The sequence below is a fragment of the Acromyrmex echinatior genome, chromosome 1, assembly GCF_024713525.1.
Source record: "Acromyrmex echinatior isolate Ae372 chromosome 1, ASM2471352v2, whole genome shotgun sequence".
NCBI lineage: Eukaryota > Metazoa > Arthropoda > Insecta > Hymenoptera > Formicidae > Acromyrmex > Acromyrmex echinatior.
This window is the reverse complement of record NC_141852.1, coordinates 27,496,613-27,519,533: the sequence shown is the minus strand read 5'-3', so window position 1 is coordinate 27,519,533 and position 22,921 is coordinate 27,496,613. Positions and strand designations below refer to the sequence as shown.

Below are 22,921 nucleotides of genomic sequence, written 5' to 3'. Positions count from 1 at the left end.
GGACGATTCTGTGATTAAGTGCGTTTGGCATTACAAATCGGAGGTGTCTGTTTGTGCTGTTTTACCTCGAAAATCATTCGGCAACTCGCATCTTTCTGCTACATGTCATCTCATCTGCGTTCGGTATTAACATTTTTAGATCCAATCGAGCTACTCGATCAATCCGAATTCAAAGACCGAGCTCACAGAGGTAATGCAGATTTTCGCGTCTAAATTAAATTTATAACCTGTATATTTATGATAATGTATCCAATTGATTCGTTAACATGTACATTTATTTTTTTCAATACTTCTATTTTACAAATAATGTATTTAAACTGTTATAATGAGTCTATAAATGCTGAAACAAATGCTATCAAATAGAAATTGATAGAGTACATTATGTATGTACAATGTTTAACGAGAAAAGGAAGTTTTTAATTCTTTTGCTCTTTATGAATTTGAGATCACGTATTTGAAAACAAAGAATTTGCTAGTTCATTTTTAGATCAAAGCTTATGTTGCACATACAGAATGAAATAAAATCAAACTGTATTAATATATTAAAGAGTCTAACGAATATAAATCAAGTAATACAACTTATAAATTTTAAATTGCTGAAATTTATTTGAAATGTAGTATTTTCTTTTAAGAAAACACACTTTATGTATGAGTCTGCTACATTCATATGTAACGATCTATTTTTAGTATATAATATTATTATCAATTTTTAGTAAAGTGAAAGATATTTTCAATTAGAATATTTATTTATTTCATAAAAATAAACAATTTCATTTTATAATCTAACTTTAAAGGACAGCTCTAACTTTAAAGGACAGTTTACAGCTCTATGTTGTTCGAAATTAAAGGCTTAAATACATGTACGGAATGTAATATTGAACTTACATACCAGAGTTCTGATTGGACGGCATGTTATTCCCTGTTGCCTGTGCCTATTGTGTTCAATCCTTAATTCTTGGCATTCGGATTGCTCGAAGATCACATAATCGAACTCGTCATCTGTTAGCTCGCATCCATAGCGTTTTCGGCCCGACCGGATTTACATCAACTTAGGTTAGCAAATGTTTCGCAATTGGTTGACGTTACACGCTCTACCAATAGAAGAGCACGAAACATTGGGTTTAGACACAAACATCGACACAGTGTCGGACGCGGTGCTTTCCAATAACGACATGCCACGGCACGATTAGACACAGCATAGCCGAACACTCTGTTATGGTTGCTAATTTTCGGTTGGCGCTTTAGAGTATTTCCATTTTACACATAAAGTACGAAATAAGAAGTACATAAGTCATCTAGATCATTTTAATGTAAAAAATTGTATCTACGCATAAAATTATTATCCAACAAGAGACAGAAGTGACGGCGTGACACGGCAAATCGTTACATCCTTGTTGTTCGCCAATGTTAAACAAGGATGAGGTGACCGCTGTGTCGTAGATGGAAAGCACTCATCATTACTTCAATCTAGGTTAGTGCACTGTTTCGGTCGAGTCGAAAACGCTATTAGATTTGCCGATTTAAGCCGGAAATATATTGTATGTTTATAAATAAATATAAAAATCGTGAAATACTCAATACATTTTATTGCACTATTAGGTAAAATATGTATTTCATAATACATATTCATAATACATATATTTCAAGATATTTGCATTTTATTTTTATACTAAAATTAAAGTTCAATGGCTTTAATATGCATCAGTGCTTCCAGTCGAATTCGCCTTAATGCTTATTATACAAAGGAGAAAATGCAATGCTTTTGGCATAGTTTATTTCTGAAAAAAGCTAATCGAAAATAATCAACGCAATAGTAATATTTCGACGCAACAGATTTAAATTAAAATCAAAAGTAAAAAGACCGATGTAACAAAATAAATTTGGAGGGTTATTTCGTTATGAAAACTTCCTTCTCAAGGAAATTCCCTTGAGAAAAGGAAACTAATAAGGTTTCTTCTTTGGTCAAAGAAAGTTTATGAAACGTGAAATGAGAAACAAGAAATCCTCATTCCTCAAGGAAAGACTATGAATACGGGTATTAGCTTAAACACAATAGACACAGGCAATAGGCAACAGTGAATAACGAGCCGTCCAATCAGAGCTTTCGTGTGTAAGTTCGATATTATATCTGAGAATTCTGATTGGACAGCTTGTTATTCCTTGTTGCTTATTACTTGTACCTATTGTGTTTAAGCCTTTATAAGTCCGGATCTACAATAGACTTTTAAGACTTAAGCCGTAAGAAATTGATCAACTACAATCAAATGCGAGGAAAATAATTGATTGTGATTCGTCCATTCCTTATGGCTTAAGGCTTAAAAATCTATTGTAGATCTTCAGGCTAATGCAAGAGCTGTGCTGTGGCCATATACGTTCCGTCTATATATTGGATGATTCATGGCACGAGATCGTCTGCAATGGCACCACCTAGCATCTTGCGCACGAGACTTGACGACACGTTCTCGGGCTACTCCGCCGTCTCCGACTTCGCCAGACTTCGCCAGACGCCCGACGGCCCGAGCTACGTCGATTAGTGCATACTGCCGCTTTGCGCATAGCACCGTGAGAGTGCGTAGCGTTCAGTGGTGGAAAAAAAAAAATGGTAGTTATTTGGGTGTAGTCGGGGCGAATTTTCTGCAAGACAAATGTGAGTACCGGCTGGCTAAAGGATTTAACGAGTGCCGTTTCGTTGACGCAACCGCGAGGCTAGTATGACTGGGTCCGTGTCGGAGGTAACGAAAATACGAGAGAGCGGACGGACACTGATTCTCCCCCGCATGAAAGCCCGAGACCGAAGTAGGTACTGGTTGGTTCGTGCATCTCTCTCTCTCACCTCCGTATAACATGTATATCGCGCGGACACTGGCGAGATATTTTATCAGTCAAAAATAACGGCGCGCCGCATGACGTGCCGCCGGGGCGCCGCGGCCTCGGCGCCACCTCGTCGCCCGTCGCTCGTTCCGGTCCGCCCGACGGGACGTCTCACGTCGCGCTTGCGATACGCGTGAAACGTCTCCCGACGAGCGATATTTTTGGGATAGATGTCACATTATCTCGCAGCATCTCGCAGTCGCGTGTGCGGTGTGCGGTGCCTCTGCCTGCCAGTTTAACGCCGCCGTGCTTCTCGCGCTATTCGTGCACGCGCGCGCGCACCTATCTGTGTGCAACGGATGAGTATGCGTCGTTTGATTTACGAACGTCTCTTCCGTGTGTACGTACGTGCGTATGTACTTGTCCGTGCGTGCGTGCGTGAGTGAATGCTTGCGCGCGAGATCTCCCTCGATCGCTGTCCATGTATAACGCGGCTTCCTTTACTCGTGTCAACGCGCTCGCGCGCACGCAAGCCGTTCCACTGTGTCGGTGAAATACTTAACGCATGTTCGTGCGCGCGCGCGTGTATGTCGAGACACCCTATATATTGTCATATTTTTCAAGCGGAGTATCCCACGGTGCGCTTGACAACATTTTGCGACTTTAACAAGCACAAACGTGTCTCCTCGTGTCTCTTTGTTTGCGATACGCTCGCGCGTGACGATCAAAACACCCAAATGTTCCTACGTCTCAACTGTTTCCTTCATTGACGCGTTGATATATAGTTTAATAGCAAATTGATTTGCGAGTAATATTCTCTTTAGGGTCTGTGCGTCTTATCATGCGCATGTATCTTCGTCACACTTGATTTTATTTTGTCAAACGATTAATTTTTATAATTAACAGTTAATGACAAATATCTTAATATAAGGTAGAAGAAATTGAAAACATTTCTATGTAAATTCTACAACACTTGTATCGATTTTTCTTGATTGTTTGTTTTTTCATATATTTTATAAGTATGCATCAAGAATTATAAAACAAATTAGGATAGAGAAATTTTTACAATTAGAACAATGGTACTTGTTGATGTTTGAAATTAAATATTGTATATGTTTATTTATTTGTTTATTTATTTTAGCTGTTTGTTAACGATCTAATCAAATTAAATTTATTTATTACATAAATTAATTTCTATGACTATTTGTAAATCACTTTATTGCAATACAAATCAAAGTTATCAAAGCTAATTTTGTGACATTAATATACTTTTCTTAAATTTCTTTAATTTTTTAATTTTTTTAAACAATGGGCTGTATATACAAGTATTTCAAAAATTTTTATAAAAAGTTTAAATTATATTTTATATTTGTTGTATTATTTTTTTTTATTAGTCTTTTTTTTATTTCTCGACATACTTTATAAAATATGACCTTTTCTATTAAACAATTTTTTTAACAAGTATTATGTTATCAGGGCAAAGTGAAAATATTATTTTATAATAGAATTTCCATGCAATAGTTAATGTAATTGTCCTCTGATTTCAGATTCTTTCAGTTCCTTGGATACTAGAAACTTGCTAGCTAGCTCAGCAGTTTGTATGGCAGAATATATAGCCTAAGTCCAAAATGTTACAGATATGGATATTTTGAATCTTATAACAAAGACTGCTCGTTAAGAGACATATAGTCACGGTTGGGAAAATTTTAATTCGATTATCTTCAGAAGGCGATAAAAATATGAGTCTTATTAATTTTACATCAGAGCGAAATTGAGTATAGAAACACAAGGGAAAAGGGAAAGTAATTTTGTGAAATAGAATTTTAAGTAAAGTTGGTTATGTGCAATGCCGAGATGCTACAATGACAGCAAGACAGTGAGTTCAGTGAACAGCAACTATAAGCACAATACAGACGATATTATATTAACGCAATCGCATGCTTTCTCGATTGGAAGTCAATTGAATGCAGACGAAGATCCCCCAGTAATTGAAAAATCACACAGACGACTTCGGTGCGACCTTAGTCCTGTTCCTACAAGTACAAATTCCAATTTAAACATAAAACTTCTTGGTTTAAAGGTAAGCTTTCAGAATATACATTTTTACACATTTTTATCGTGTATTTTTGTATTGTTTTACACTTTACACAATTTTATACTTTGTTAAGTAAATTTTATGTTTTTAAATATTAATTTATGCCTTTCCATGTTGATGCTCGATACTCATTTTTAGCGTCAAATTAGATAATCATGTAATAAAATGACAAATATCAAGCGTCAGTTTTGATCGTGACTTATTTTGATTCTAAAAATGAACATCAAACATTAGCATGAAAAGATATTTTTTTGCTGTAATATATTGAGTGCTTGAAATAGATTCCATGTTGTTAAAAATTAGATTTAAAGGGTTTAATGTGGTATTTAAAATATTAGAAATGAATGTATTTTTAAATATTTTTTTTTTCTTATATTGTAGGGTGATAAAAGTACTCGTCAGGATCATCAGGTGAGCACTGGATCTGGGGGGCACAAAGAAAAAAATAGGGAGATCAAAAAGAAAGCAGCTATAGGCAATACAGTGCGTGGATTCTTCTCATCTGGCCACAGCAGGCAGGACAGGTATAATGATGTCTGTATCAAAAATCATGCTTCTTACATTGTCATTTGTTACATCTTATTATTAATTTCTGAACTATTTTTTATTGTAAACTATCAATCTCTTCTAACTAATTACGATATGTATTTTTTTTAAATTTTTCAAGTATTTTGTTTCTACAAAATTCTATTATTAATTGCGCATTTATGTAATCTTGTTACTATAGTAGATTCTCGATAATTTAAGGAAGAGATATAAATTTGCTCTATATATACTTACGAATGCTGCATAATCTCAAAATTATTAATAAAGTTTATACAAGTTGTAATTTGCTTCAGAAATAATTTTCAACAAATATTCAATAAATATTATACTTGTATATCAGATAATCTTCTAAGTAATATAAAAATTTATACTTATATATCAATTTATGCCTTATTAGTTTTTGAGAAAATAAAAATATATTCTGAGAATTTAAAAGCATTAATATGTTAATTTAATCTATACTAGAGCAATGTGTTAAGTTAACAATATATTTCATAAATTATATCATTTTCATTCCTTAAAATTTTCTATTCTTGGTTGTTATTAAACTTTACTAAACATTTTTCGATTTTTAATATTACTAATGAACAGTCATGAATTATTTACATATCTGACTTTGTATCCGAGTTCTCGTTTGCTTAAGCTGTCAGTGTTATAATAATGACAGTAATGATGTCGTTTTGCGTTGCGCAGCTCTTTTACCAAGTACAAAACCTGCGCAATGATAATGTAACGATATCGTTACTGTTATTAAGTTACAAAATAGAGACCGAGTTAGAAATATAACAAAAGTTTGGCACAAATTAAGAATTTTTGTATTTGATATGTGCGATATAAAAGAATAGAATGAATTGATGTGAACACAAAGTTAATGTTAAAAATTAAAATGCAAATTAAAAATACTATATTTAATTTATTTAAACTAATATGTTTAGTACTATTATTATTCAATTGAATTAATTTTCTCTTTCTCAATCATCGAGAGTATACTTAAATTATAATTACACAATAAGCTTGTTATGCAATATGATAAAAAATGCTTTATATAAATAAGTAGTTTATATTAATGTATCACACTAACTACACAAAAATATATATTATGCACATGTATATGTAACATATTTAGAAATAACCAACGATTTCTCTATATTCTACAGCTTTGACCTTTAAAATTTTTCTTTTATACTTTTAAAAACGAAAAAAGATATTTCATACACAGATATTAGATGTTTTGTCTGTATTTTCTTTTGACGTGTTTTGTACATGTGTATATTCAATCAGTAAATAAGATATGATCGGATAAATTATCCAAAATTCTGATAGGAAAGGCATGACATTTCTTGTAGATGAGTCATTTAATATCACTGGAATACTTCTTTATACATACATATATACATATGCACGCATATTAAAACAAGTGTCTTGATAATTTAATAATCCTACTGGTTATTAACATTATATTTTGAACTTTGAATTTACATTTTCTACAAATCTACATTTATTTCCTAAGATCTAAAATAAAGATATCGAATAAGTTAGATTGAGATACGTTTTATCTTATGTGAAATAAAACAAGTTTTTTATTCTTAATATATAATTATCTATGTGAAATTTTAGGTATGAGACAAACAGGCAACGTTCTTCAGGTGGAACTGGCGGTGGCTTGTCTAGTTTATGTCCTAAGCTGGTGGCCAGTGGAGATACTGGCAGCCAAAGTGGCATTAGTTTGGCAGTGGGCCACTTAGCCTCTCAAGAAAGCAGAGGCCCTTGCGCAGTTGTAACGACCCAAAGGATCCACGCACACAATCACAGACGCCAAAGAAAGCTATCTATTGTCGCGCAGGCAGGCCCTAGTGCCAATACTACTGGTGATAGGAAGGTTAGTTAAATTGCATTGGCTAAATTAACACTGAAACATTTAAACATTTGTAGTATAATACGATTAAGAAATATTATTATCATATGTTTCAAGTTGTCATACATTGTAATTTAATGTCACTTTATGTTTTATGTAGGTATTATCCAATATAAGTCGCTCGGCTAGTATTTCTAAAAAGCAAATTCGAACACAGCGACACGATCAAAGTACTGATTCTTCATCTATAACTAGCAACGGTCTTGCGACCAGCTCACCATCTTCTAAAAAAAAAGTACTATCTGCCTTGCGTATTTCTGATCGATCATCTACCCAAAGTGTGAATTCGTCATCCTTAGATCATGAAAATGATCGTAGTTTCAGTGATGCTGAAGAAGCAATCGCAGCAACGGAGAATGCGTTTGCAACACCAGGTAAATTTTTCAGGATTAAAATAAAATTATATATTATAATATATAAAGTTACTGACATTTTATTATATTATATATAGGGTCTAGTTCTACACCTTCTACACCAATTAGTAAAGTGAAGTCGGCAAAATTCAGCAAGGATGAGGGAGCAAATGTGGAACGTAATATTCTCACAGAATGTACCGATTCATCAAGAAACGCTGCAGATGTACAACATGTGATTTTAAATGAATTCGAACAAAAAAATATTATGCCAATAAAATTGTCTGCAGTACACGAATTATGCACAGTTAATCAGGAAAGTATTACAAATGATAAGCAAAAATCGTCGAGTTCTACCCTCAGCACCAAATCTATTAGTAATAGCGACCAAAAAGTTTTGAAAAATAGAAATAGAAATTGTGCAGAAAAAATGATTGAACATCATAGTAGTAAAAACATCGAAACAGCTAACATAGAAAAAGATTTAAATGATACTACGATATCGACAGACATAGAAATGAATTCTATAGATGATAATAGTGAAGGTAAACAAGAAAAAAGTAGAAAATCTATAGGGTACACGGGTAGTGGTGACGACAGTATAGATAAAGAAACTTCGAATACCGTCAGAAGCGATAAGAGAGAGAATTTAACGAGAGTCAAAAGTAACGCAGGTTTAAGCGAGGAGGTAATTAAGAATTCGAGGTTTGTAACATCAAAGGTACTGGAGGAGACGGATGCAGATACTAAAACGGATGTGGAAAAAGAAGAGGAAGAGGAAAGAGTGACAATATACGATGACGATGGCACCAGTATCAGCGATATAGTAGCGGCACAAGCGCTTCATGAATCGTTAAGTAAATTAGGTAAAGTTCCGCTGTTAGACACTGAGATGGAAGAAGTACAGAATAAAAGTTTGCGAGACGATACAAAAATGAGGGAGCGTCCTGAAAAGGATATAGTTACGCAAGAGGAAACGGTAGAAGGTTTTATCGGTCCATTACTTGACGAAAACTTCAAAGCTGATGAGAAATTATCACAAAAGACAATGGCGATGGAGGATGTGCAAAATTTACTAATGAAAGTTAAGGTGCAGACTATCGAGGACGACGACGACGAGGAGAAAGCCGTTGGCATTTCGCCGGATGGAAGATTTCTGAAATTTGAAGAGGAAATTGGTCGTGGCAGTTTCAAGACTGTTTATCGCGGATTAGATACTCAAACAGGTGTAGCTGTAGCTTGGTGCGAATTGCAGGTCAATAAGATATCTTTTTAATTAATAAATAGTAATAAGGCTCTGTAAATATAAAACAATATGGTACAAAAGAAGGGCAAAAAGCCAATGATGTAACAAAGAACTTTAATTTAAATTAACATTAAAAATTCATATAAACAATTACAATTGACAAAAACAAACATTTCGACTCCGATCGAGTCATTTTCAATGTAGTTGTAATATTTAAACATCACTCTAAACCAAAAACTGACAAGAATATTGTTTTATGACTACTTTGATTTTTGATAAAAATGACTCGCAGCGTACTACACGGAATGAAGAATACGGGATTAAAAATTATAATAGTTTTGTAATATCACGTATATATTTTTAGTTTAGAACGATGTTTAAATATTACGACTACATTGAAAATGACTCGATCGGAGTCGAAGTAGTTTTTGTTAATTGTAATTGTTTATATGAATTTTTAATGTTAATTTAAAGTTCTTTGCTACATTACTGATTCTTTGCCCTTCTTTTGTACCACATTTTGTTTTATATCTTTTTAAAAAATATATTGCACAAATATTTTTTAATATATTATTTTAACATAAGTTAAAGTTACTTAATTAAAGTTTATGTAGATAATGGAAATAAAATAATTTATCTCTTATTTTTTTATAGGAGAAAAAATTGAATAAAACAGAGAGGTTGAGATTCAGGGAAGAAGCTGAAATGTTAAAGGGATTACAACATCCGAATATTGTACGGTTTTATGATTATTGGGAGGTTACACTTACCCGTAGAAAATATATTGTACTAGTCACTGAACTCATGACATCAGGAACATTGAAAACGTAAGTTCTTCATTGATTATAGGGTTATTGTAATATATGTTTAAATGTTTGACTGTATATATTTTAACTTTTTGCATTGTAACAGGTATTTGAGGAGATTTAAAAAGATCAATCCCAAAGTAGTAAAATCTTGGTGTCGGCAAATCTTGAAAGGTTTAAGTTTCCTTCACTCCAGGTCACCGCCTATTATTCATCGAGATTTGAAATGTGATAATATTTTTATCACGGGTACCACGGGAAGCGTGAAAATTGGTGATTTGGGTCTTGCAACATTGAAGAATCGTAGTTTTGCAAAGAGCGTAATTGGTACACCGGAATTTATGGCGCCTGAAATGTACGAAGAGCATTATGATGAGTCGGTCGACGTTTATGCCTTCGGGATGTGTATGCTTGAGATGGCTACTAGCGAGTATCCATATTCCGAATGTACAGGACCAGCACAAATATATAAACGTGTAGTATCGGTAAGCGTGCATTGCAATATTAAATTTTTATATCAGTATAGTGCAATTCTATAGTCGTTTGATAATGATATTTATGTAGGAGGGAGATAATTATGTTTCTAAATCTTATAAACATAATTTAACGTACCATAGAGGAATGATACAACATTCTCTGAATATTGATTTGTTATTGCGTAGGGTGTTAAGCCGCAGAGCTATGATAAAGTTGAAAATCCGGAAGTACGTGATATTATAGAAATGTGTATACGTCTGAAGAAGGAAGAACGACCGCTCGTTAAGGATCTACTTAATCATGAATTCTTCGCTGATGATGTTGGACTGAAATTGGAAATGGTATCGCGGGATTCGGCGGTTGCAGATACCGAGCTATCGCGCGTCGAGTTCAGATTGCGTGTGCTGGATCCTAAAAAGCGCAGCAATAAACACAAAGAAAATGAGGCGATACAATTCGATTTTGACATACAGGCTGATAATGCAGAAGAGGTAGCGTTAGAAATGGCAAAATCCAGTCTCATATTGGAGGAAGATGCTAAAGCAGTGGCTAAGATGTTGAAATCACAAATTACCACTTTATTGAGAGAACGAGAGGAGCGTAAGGCTAAAGAAGAGAAGGAACGTTTGGATAGGGAAACTGCCGCTACAACCACAGATGTTACAGCTAATGCTGCAAATGCCGAGAACTTGTTACAACAGCAACTGCTCCTTCAACAGATGCAATTGCAGCAACAGCAACAGCAACAACAAATTCAATCTAATATTAATATTCAGATGCAAAATCCAGTCCCAATGCAATTGCAACAGACTCAAATGCCCATTCAACAACAGCAATTACAATCGACCGCTCAACAGGCTCAACAGCATAATTTACAAGCACAGCAAGTTCAATTAGTCCAGCAACAACCAATAATTCAACAGCAAACATCGGTTGTGCAACCCCAACAAGCACAACAAATACAATATCAACAGCAAATACAGCAGCAGTATCAGCAACAACAGCAACAGTATTCTCAACACGTCCCGCAAAGCTTGAATGCGAATTCTCCACAATGTTCAACTCCGCAAAACGTTCAGACTCAGCCTCAGTTTCCACAGGTGCCACAGCAGATGCAGCAGCAACAGCAGCATGTTCAGATACAGCAACAACAGCAATATATACATTTGAATCAGATGAGTGTTCCACAACAAATTCCTCATCAAATGCAGCAACAGATGCAGCCACAAATGCAGATATTGCCTCAACAGCAGCACATGCTTCAACAACATGCGCAACAACAGTATGCGACTCAACAGCAACTTCAGCATGTTCAGCAGCTGCATCAGCATACCGTTAGTTCGCCGCCTGTTCAGAATCAGCAATATTATCAACAAAGCGCTACCGGTTCCTCGGGATATGTATCAGCAGGTTCATTGTATCAGCAAACCATGCCACAACAAATATTTCATACATATACCACTTCTAATCCTTCCGGTCACGTAGAAATCTTATCGTCCACCCAAACTGCGACGCAGATTTACTCTCACACGAGTTTACCCGCAGGCACGGTATCTGCAGCCTCGCAATCGCAATACATCCCAACGGCAGGTCAAGTTCAGGCATCTGTACCGTCGGGCATAAGTGTCAATAATACATCGGCTGTGACTCACATGCAAAACGTCCCAACTTCGACAATTCCCAATATACAGAGCGCGCCTACTTTACTCAGTAATACCGGTCCACAGTCTCAATCTCAACAAAATATTCTCGTGCAAATGCAGTATTCACAAAACACGAACATCATACCTAATTCTATTTCAATGACACCCAATATGACAAATGTCCCAGCGCAATCGTCTACTAATCTTCAACATCAACATTTCCTTTCGAATGTGGATCAATGTCCGACGACTGATAGATCTTCCCTGGTAAAACAAGATACAATGGACTCGATACAATCTCTTCCGCTGGATCAACCAATTAATTTACAGCAAGATCAAATTGTTGCTACTGCTTCAATCGCAACGGGCGTTGCACAACAGACTGTAACGTCAATCGATGGGTAAGACAAGATAGAATAAAGATGAATAAAAAATTACGAATAAAAATTAAATATTTTATTTTCCAGAGTTACGCCAGAAAATTCCGAAAGCGTCACTGCTTCCGAGAGAAGTCGAATAAAACGTTCTGGAACTAAACGTAAGAAGCCGGGCATTAAATTAACAGTCTTATCTGTCAGTAGCGGCGAAGGACAATCAATGACTGTCGAGTGCCAGTTAGATACAAGTAAACAAAAGACTGTTACCTTTAAATTTGATCGAGATGATATGGTACCTACGGACATTGCCAACAATTTGGTAAGGATATCTCAGCATCTATTTATTTTGGGTGCGTTCCACTTAACGTTCACAACGCTTGCGAGCATCATTTTATCCTTATCGTTTTCAAATATTAAACAAGGATACGACGTTAAGTGGAACGCCTTTTGTATATTATTTTCTCTCTTTCATTATTATTATTTTCTCTCTTACATTATTTACTCTCTTTTTCTCCTTCCTTAACATGTTTAGGTTGCTGAAAATCTATTGCCGCAATCTCAATGCGAGACATTCGTAGAATTAATTGAAGACATTGTTAAACAATTGCGCTTGGATCCCACACGTACCTTACCTTTAGTAGCACATGGTCCACCTGATCAATCTGCCGGTGGAAGTCCGGTTACGAGCAGACGTCCTAGGGATCGCGACCACAGTCTCGATACAGCTAAGGTATAACTTTAGTAGCTACGTATTAAAGAATAAGTTAGACATTAATATCATCATTAAAAGTGCAGCATATGGTGTAAACGATATTTACATCATATTTTGCAGAATTCTGTCATCAATTTCTTTATCACTAGACGCTATTTTACGCGTGACGGAAAACTTTTATTATGTGCTCTTTAAATATATGCAGATGTGTCCAAGACAATGCTTCGCATAAGTAATGTGATTTTCTCCTTAAATGCATCAATTTTGTATTTCCATTTAAAATCTATAAATCAGGATAGTAATATTATTATAAAATAACATAGGGGGCTTTATATGGAACAAATTTTCAATATAAAATCAAGGGTATATAATTAGTGTATATGGTTTTGTGGACGCAGCAGGTGAGACATGGCTCGCTAACACGTCAAAGCAGCCACCGATCGTCGTACAAAGTCCACCGTAGACACCGTTCGGTGAGTTCATCGATCCTACCGTCCCTTCTCCTGTTTTTCCCGCATTTCAGAGTTATATATTCGTGGACGCTTACGCATCTCATTTTTGTTACATTTTTAATCAATTATGCTCAGATTCGAACATTTATTAGGCCATTATAATTTTATCTTGTTATAGATTTACATTATGTATACAGAAACCTAAGAAAGTTTTGAGATTTAAGTTTTTATTTTTTTGTGAAAGATTCTGATTTCTTTTGTAATATAAAGAAATGAATACCGAACGAATGATTTTGAAAAAGCTATGATTGAGAACCGATTTCCATGAATATTTGTTAAAAACCTCAGAACTTTCTTGTCATATTTACGTTATGTTTTTACATCTTTCTTTTCACAGATCATCTCATATCATTACAACGTATATATATGTAATAAAGAAATTACATATTTTGTGTGCTGTATTGATTGACTGTATTGATTTATACATTTCTGCATATTTTTATTTTATTTTTATGAAAATTTATTATTCTAAAAAAGTCTTTATTACAGAAATTATGAATATAGGTTTTATGAATTGCAATAAGAATCGTTATGTTCTCATAGGTCACTTGCTACAAATGCTTTGAAGCATTTTTTGATTGATTAATTAGTGAAATTTTTTCTTTTTATTGGTCAGTCAAATGGTTTCGAAGCGTTTGTAGCGCCAAATGGACCGCACCCATAGATACGCAAATATATTTTGCATCATAAATGTTTTGGTAATAAAGATTTAATAAGATACGTTTGATTATATGTGTGTGTGTGTGTGTGTGTGTGTGTGTGTGTGTGTGTATGTGTGTGTGTGTGTGTGTGTATATATATATATATATATATATATATATATATATATGTAAATAAGAGTAAGAATGCTTCATATTTTTTAAATATAATTGTTTATTTTATTTAAATGGTTTTGTATATGTAGATAGTTTTCTGTAAAACAAATTTAATAATAATGAATATATTTTAAAATTTATAAAATTTAAATTTGTGTGTGTCGCACGCGCGCATGTGTATACACACATTTACACAGGATATTCCAAAATTTGCGAATTAAAATATCATAAAAGTTTTAAGTAAAAAAGTTTTCAAAAAATTGAGCAAGAAATTATGTAAATTTTTTTTTTATTTTAAATAATTTTATTTTACTTAAGTAACAGTTTGTAAATTATTATATATGATCATTTATATTTAAAGTGCGCGCTTATTTATATTATCGCATGCGCGATTCGTGGATAAGTGACCGTCTAAATGTAATCTGTAATTGGCTTTATTCAAACTTTTATATCTCAAAATTTTCAGAAATTTTTTTTTTGATATTTTGATTCGTGAATTTTAGGACAGCCTGTATATATTGTGTGTATTCGTGCGCGCGTGCGTGTGTGTGTATGCAGGTCTCTTGTATTTATATTATATTTATCTTTCACAAATACATACACAGACACAATGATTTAAAATAACAACGATCATTTTCCTTTCAGAGAGACGAAACTTCAAACACTTCTACTCCAACGAAATTGTTGCCGATCGAACAAATTATTTCTCATATTGCCAATACCACTTTGGAGAAGCAACAGGTCGCTCAAACTCCTGATAATCAAGCCGGTGCCGAAAATACGTCAGCGGAAGCTTCCAGAAGGTCGTCCACATCTACACAAAATACTGACACTTTAACACCTACAAATATACCAAGTGACCCAACGGATAATCAAGAAACTATCGTTTCTGCAACGTCCGCGGAAACAGTTGTAGAAGCACAGCATAATATTCAAGATGATGCTAACAATTCAGCCTTTAAATCTTATCAAGCGTTTACAACGCATGCTCAAACTCAAATACAAGATACAATAATGAACGCAAGTCATGCGAGTGAGGGATCAAAAGAATTTCAAGAGCAGCAAGATGTAGACATAAAGGAATCTGGAATAACTAAAGAGATAAATGCGTCCGACGTTGCAGAGATATCGACTTTGACAGTACCGACGCCACTGCGTAAAATTTCTCGCTTCTTAGTTAGTCCTGTGGTCGAACAAAAAAATATCGCGGCTGAAGAGGAATCTTCTGCTGTCGGTGAAAGCATAGATCGTACAAATATCGCAATGTCACAGTCAGCATCGCAATCTGTTGCGCCTGTTGCGAACGCGGAGCTTATATTGAAAAATGAGGAACACGTGGAAGCGAATGTTTTAGAAATCCAGAGTGGAACGATGCTCGAGCCAACAAACAATAATGAAACAATCGTTCAAAGTATTCCGTATACTATGGAACAGACAGACAGTATGCAACAGATCTTGCAACCAGGACAACAGTCGATCGGACTGCAGCAGAATATTATTCAAATGCAGACTTTGCAGCAAATGACGGGACACGTACAACAAACCACGACTATCGGACAATCGAAGCAGCATACCATACTCGTTCAGGGATCTACGATAACGGCGCAGCAAACTTCCCAGCAGATACCTCAAACTGGTATGCAGCATTTCGTGCCGGTTAATTCGCAAGAGTTGCAATCTCAGCCGCTTCATTCGAACGGAATACCTCAAACGCAGGCGCAGTATCCAAGTCAAGCAATGATACAACCCGGCGTTGTAATGCAACCACCACAGCCACAACAAATTCCTGTGCAGCAGGGCATAATGCAGATGCATATACAAGCGGAACAAATGCAGGCCCAACGTCCGGCGGTGCAGCAATTTATCCCGCAACAAGTGCAGCCTCCGACACAGCAGTATGTGATGCTGTCGGGCCATATGCAACCGGTACAACCAACAACTATGGATGATCGAAATCGCAGAGTGCCGAGTTTATCCGCTACGTCCAATGCGTCCAATGTATCCTTGGACTCACAAATTTTGGAATCATCCAGCATAGCTGAAGAAAAGAGACAGGCCATGAACGCAACTAATATACCTGTAACGCACATGCAACATGTACAAGTCGTTCCACAAGATATTGTTGGTACAATATCATTGCCGCAAAGCACCATAGAAGCTGCTCAACCTCCTCATCAAAACGTGCAACATGTTCCGGGAACTTTACCTCCAACCATGCAGATACCTGCCTCTGTGCATCCGGTCGTTGCTTCAGATATTTCCGCACCTAAAGTCACCATTAAGACAAAAGAGGTGTCTTCGACGCTTCCAGATCTCGCACAAAATTTAGCAAACATACTTTCCAATCCGAAATCCAAATCTGCCACTCCTCATCCTCTAACCAGCCACGAACCAGCCGCAGTTCCTAACATTGCTGTTGCCACGTCAGTCGACCACAAACCTGTGCAATCCGAGCAATATTTTCAACCTATACAACCGGAAGCGAGTCAGCTGCAAATTCAACCGCCTGTTCAACACAATTATTCTGGGCAGATCGTGCATCAGGGATATCAGGGACAACCGAACTTTCAGCAAGCATTTCAGAATCAACAAGTGCTTCACCAGAATCAAGTACAGTCGATACCGCAATCAATTCCGTTAACAATCCCTCAACAAATTGACGCTCAATCACAGATGATGCAATCCATTCTTCAAACTGTATCAAATCAATCAATTACTCAAGGAAAATGGATTATGACTAACCAAACTCCTCTACAGCAGCCATTACGACATATACAACCAAATCAACTGCAATCGCTCCCAAATCAATTGCAGTTACAACAAATTTCTGTGCAGCCACAAATGCATCAGCAAATTATGCAAGACCAACAACACAGCGAATCTTCCGTATTAGATCAATCACATTTACATTTGAAACTTCCAGAACAACATTCAGCAAAACCTTTGGAAATTGAGAATCTGGAATCTTCGAATTTAAATAAGTATGTGTATTTACCTATTCCAACAACAATACATATGTTAAACACTTTATAGACATAGTACATATGTTAAACGCTAGTTTGCATTAAGTTTACTTCATTATTTCAGTATACGTCGTACTAGTTCTGATTGTCAGTTACTTATATCCGAAAATGAGAATTCCAGTCACGATGTGACGCCTGAGCACACTCTGGTTGAATCCATCGATTCTACATCAATTCTGCAACAACAGTTGTCGCAACCACAACAACAGCAGCAACAGCAGCAGCAGCAACAGCAGCAGCAGCAACAGCAGCAGCAGCAGCAGCAGCAGCAGCAGCAACAACATCGCAAACTCAGTCAACAGAATTCGTTAGACAAAATGTCAGAGATAAGTTGCGGGAATGTCGGAAGTGGTGCAGGACCGCAAACTATAGCTGATTTGCATCAGAAACTTGTACAAGTGACTAGTCAGCCGTCGGAATCGCTGAACGTTGGTACACCACCTATAAGTTATCCTGCCACCCCTCATAATAATCAGGTGGTTGGAGGATATGACGCGTATATGCATTCTTTGCAACAGAAATTGTTTAATATTGGCATGCCAGTTTCATCCGCGAATGTCACATGCCCGTTATCTCCTCAAACAACCATACATTCCTCCACTATTCTCACCGATACGCAAGCCGAGGCAACTATCGAGGGCTCCACCATAATACAAGACAATTCTAGCGCATTTGCAGTGTCTCAAAGTGTAAGTTCTCTATGTTATATATAATACTTTATGTGCGCAATTGATGATTTTGTTTCTCTCATAAATATTCGCATAAAATTTCTTTTTAGAACGTAGAATGCTCCCTTGATAGTCCGACACCAGGAGCTCCTACAGGAACCGAAAATATGAGCCCGAGCAAAGAAAATGTGAAAATACGAACTCAAAGACCAGGATCCCGTTTGCAGGAATTAGAGCAAGAATTAGCAAAAATTCATCATAGAGGTTCAGTTTTCGCAGCAGCTCCAGTTCAACCTTTAACGCCACCTATATCAAACGTACAAACACAACAATCTGTACAAAATTTGTTAACAACCGCTCAGCCAGTATCAATAGTACCTGCGGCTACTGTTACTTCTAACATCGTGACATCGCGATCTGGTACCAATACTCCAATTCAGACAGAACTCCAAGACACTAATGAGGTAATTTTCTGCGACATTTTCGAAAATACATTACATTATTTATCTCTTTATTTTTATGTATTGCATTTATTAGTTCGATGTCACACTTTTTTTCTAAAACGTTACAAAATTATAATGGAAATCGTTTTATAATATATCTACTTTTCAAAATAATGTTGGAATATTTATCTTTGAATAATAATGTTGATGCAGAAGGCAAATTCTACTCAATCTGCTAGAAAAGTATCAAGATTTATGGTTTCCAAAGTTTCGGGTCCACCTGTTCATAGCAACGCTGCTATTAATCAACAACAAGCTACCGATGCTGTAAGGTCTCAATTACAACAAACGGAAGAATTAAAAATTTTAGAACGGCAAAATATTCTTCCTCATCATACAGATGATCTACATGGTTAGAGATTTTACTTAAAAGATGAAACTTAAATAAATATACATTAATATAGTAATAAATGTATATAAGAACATTTTTATGTATCAAAACAATTGATATATTTTCTAATTATAGGAGTATCTGCACAAATATCTTACAGTCGAGAAAATTCTATTCCGCCAACTGTACAGGCAACTTATGGTACTAACATTTCAAATCTTGAAGTAAGTTTCTTTTTATAACATTATATTAGATAAAAATATAAAAATTGTAAAATAAATTATTTTAATAAGAATAATAGAGTTAGATAAAATAATTTATTGTGGACATTACAGTCCGAAAAAGAAGAGAGATTTGTGGCTCTTACACCGAGTGAAGAATACCAATTACTTATAAAGAGGTAATATTATTTAGAATATGATATTTAGAAACCATAAATTTATTTTTTATTTAACGAAAGAAAAAACATATCTAAAATATATTAAAATAATTAAAGATAAAAATAAACTTCAAAGATTAATTTACGATTTGTGTCTATTTTTTAAGGATGTAAAACAATTTTTATTATGTATAGACAAACTTTGGAACTAGAAACGTTGCAAAAGAGACATAGAGAAGAGTTGGAACGTTTTCAACAACAGCAGCTACAATTGCTTATTCAACAACAGCAACAAGCAAGTGCGCTTCACCATCAGCATCATCCGTTGCTTTATCACACGGTTGCAACAAATATCTCCGGTTAGTAGTACAAATTAATTTCATTTCATTATACATACATACGTGTTCCTTATGTGTACAATGTATACTGATTGATTGATTGTTATTTTGTCATTTAATAGGACCTAGAATTCCAGGAACGGAAGATTATCTAATGTTTGGCACAACACCGCAAACTCCACTGCAAAAAGGGCCGAGTAACTATCCGGATACGGATGAGACTTTACGGCTTGCCATGCAGAAATTAAAGCAGCCTCCACTGCAACTTCAACCACAGCAGGCATCGGCTGGAATACCGCATGCTTATGTTATCCCAATTCCAGTAGTGCCTTCTGAAAATATGCAAAGTGTAGTTTCTCAGCAAGGTAATAACTGTTCGAATGATGTATCTGAGAGCATTGATACGACGCACAGTACAGTGATTGGAAATCCGACGCAGTACCAATTCACTCCTATATTATCAGAGGGAACGAATATCTCGTCAACAAATGTCGGATCGTTACCTACATCCGCGCCTTTACCGATATCCAGCGCGACAAGCGCTTACATTCAGTATGAGGGCCAGCCGCTACCGAATTTTCAGACTTTCAGCTGCACGCCCCATGGCGGTTTCTTTTTGCCAGCTGGCTATCGGCTAATATATACGCCGCCCACGACTCAATCTCAGCCAGCGACACCCGCCACATCTCACGTGGCAAATTCTTCACGTGATGATACGCCCCCAACGGCGGAGTTGCATCACTCGATCACCGCCGAAAATTCAACGGTTCCTCCTTCACATTTGGATCAATAACGTAACATTCGGCTCACATGCTTCTATATTTTTCGGTCGGTCTGCGTTCGTTCTTAGTTTAACGCTCGATACTTTATAGTGCAGTTTCGCATTGTTATCGTCACGAGTGTAATTCGAATATATAATTTGCTGTGAAATGCGCGCCCCCATTGCTAGACAATATCCATAAAGGTGCGAAGATGGATCGAAAAAAAGAAAGAAAAGAACGTGAGTGAAACTATATATAATGTTTTTCGATGTATGACGCACTTGCGTATATTAAACAAGATATATCAAATATTCTCGCTATCTGAGCGTGTGCATGATATTGCTATGATATGTGCCTCGCAGCGGAAGTAAAAGTGGAAAAAGGGAGGATACTGCGAAGAAGCGATATATATAATATATATAATATATATATGTGTATATACATGTATGTATATACATATATACACATACATATAAATTTTCCGAATGCAACGCAGGAACTGGAGATAGAGGCCTTTACATGTACTGTGCTTCAATGCGTTAAAAAGAAAAAAAGAAAAAAAAAAAAGAAAAATCTTCCTCCACTGAAACCTCCAAGGGATTCTATTATTGCCCGACTCCTTTAGTAGCACAGTTCACATTAGTACAGGCCTCCACTAGTCTTACGATCGAAATGGCATATGGCCATTCTGCTCGGTATATGTGTATAACTGTTACTGTATGCTGGATGTGTCAGAAAAAAAGAGATCGAATGAGAAAGAGTGATAGGTAGGGACAAGGGGCAAGGGGCAAAAAAAATAAGAATCAGAGAGAATAGAAAGGAAGAAAGAAAGGAAGTATGTAGCTTATGCGAGTATGTATGCGTATAATTGTGCGGGTATGTGTATGTGTGTGTTGGAGGTAAAAAAATAGGCAGAGAGAAATATGATTAATATAGTCACTGTTATGCTTTAATGTATTTCTAGCGATTTTGCCTATTTCAATTAAAGAAAAAAAAGTCATGTGTTACTAGTTAGCAAACCTATATATCTTTCGTTTACTATATTGATAATTATCTTCTTTTAAAACTGGTAGTAGCCGTTTTATCTACCGTTGTTTATTTTGATATATATATGATGTAATTGAGATAAATTATCTGATGCCATCTGTAGATCATTGACAAATGCGCCTGTTGACAGTTTGACTATTAACAATTTAATCGATCTAAGTGATGTATCACTGTCAACATGTTGGAGAACCGTATTAAAAATTTCCATTTTAGTTCTTGGTAATTGTGAAACGTCATTTCAGATAGCGAAACATTTAATTATAATTTTAATTCGATTATAATGACTCCTGAATATATTATACATTTTACCAATAGATCGTTATTGTTAGTTTTTTAAATCGTTTATGGATTTTTCGTTTACATTAGTATTGTTTAATAATACCGAAATTTGTTTGTAATTATCGCATGGATCGGCTATCTGTATTGTTATTACAACTATGTGTCGAAGAAGTGTTTAAAATTATTCGTTCCGATACGCGGCTCTCGCGTCTACCCTGAACTTGGTGATTTTTGTGCTGAGATTAAACCTCCTTTTAAGTATAAGGCTTCTTTTTGGTGCTTTTATATCACGATATTACATTAAAATCTGTTGAAATGTTCCCATAAGAATTGCAATAGTTTATTATATATATATATATTACATGGACTTCAAATTAGATTATTTTATATGATTATTATCTAAATGACAGATACTTATGTAAGTGTATCTAATCGTCATCATTAAGTATAATGTATGAGTTTAGTAGATATTAGTTTTAACCGAGTTTTTTAAAATTATAATGAAATTTTTTCAGCAATTCATTTATAAACGGCTACGTACCTTTTCTCTTTTTTTGATATTGATGTTTGCATTACATCTAGGAAATCTCAGTCGAGTAATTTGATATGAGAAATGGCTGTTTATTATATCAAATCTTGTTGACACCTAAGAAATACGGATAGCAAGTAGTTGATAAACGAAGCTTTATTTGTAAAGAATGGTTCTTAATGAAATTTCACGCGAATATTCTTTAGTCGTGGAAATATTAAATCGTCAGGCTAGAATCTCTTGTTTTCCTTCATATTTTTCTCGTCTGAATTTTTTTTCGAAATAAAACATCTTATACTGTTTTCCTTTGACAGCCAATGTGATTCGTTCCTAAGTTTGAATTTTTGAAGATCGAATGTCCATCGAGTCTTCTTCCGGTAGTCAATGTTGTTAGTTTCTGCATTGCATTAATAATTATTCTGCTTATTGGGAATAATACATTTTCTATGTATAAAATTAATAGTTTACTTCCAGAATTGTATTGCAATAAAAAATTTGAGATTTCAAGCAGCATGATAGTTTTAAGTAATTTAAGTAATTTCATAAACACAGAAAGAAACAATTACAAACATATTCTTAAATAATCATAATTTAATATGTATTAAAACAATTTGAAAATACAATTCGGCTATATAGAATGTTGCTTTTTATCGCGGGGATTGTTTAAAAATTCTATGTTATAAAATAAGAACATTAATAATTTATTTTAATTACCAAAAGTTTTTAGTGCTATTATATGAGACAATTTTAATAAT

At 35.1% G+C, this 22,921-nt stretch overlaps 1 protein-coding gene across 13 annotated transcripts; it reads left to right on the top strand.

Annotated features, from left to right (window-relative positions):
* The first annotated feature begins 2,428 nt into the window (after positions 1 to 2,428).
* Wnk (Wnk kinase) lies at positions 2,429 to 22,677 on the top strand. Of its 13 annotated transcripts, XM_011059773.2 has the most exons (21): positions 2,429 to 2,796; positions 4,359 to 4,687; positions 4,768 to 4,891; positions 5,288 to 5,430; positions 7,070 to 7,331; positions 7,468 to 7,741; positions 7,819 to 8,975; positions 9,621 to 9,793; positions 9,879 to 10,257; positions 10,435 to 12,293; positions 12,360 to 12,588; positions 12,802 to 12,999; positions 13,380 to 13,454; positions 14,954 to 17,289; positions 17,396 to 18,020; positions 18,110 to 18,463; positions 18,656 to 18,854; positions 18,969 to 19,057; positions 19,169 to 19,233; positions 19,408 to 19,571; positions 19,673 to 22,677. In XM_011059773.2, exons 2-21 carry the CDS (start codon positions 4,674 to 4,676, stop codon positions 20,341 to 20,343), a joined length of 9,390 nt encoding a protein of 3,129 aa, XP_011058075.2. In that variant the 5' UTR covers positions 2,429 to 2,796; positions 4,359 to 4,673; the 3' UTR covers positions 20,344 to 22,677. The 13 variants fall into 13 exon arrangements, with proteins under 13 accessions (XP_011058075.2, XP_011058071.2, XP_087263841.1 ...); XM_011059769.2 differs by having other exon boundaries at positions 2,429 to 2,647; positions 4,359 to 4,891; XM_087407715.1 differs by having other exon boundaries at positions 2,429 to 2,800; positions 4,359 to 4,891.
* The last annotated feature ends 244 nt before the right edge of the window (positions 22,678 to 22,921 follow it).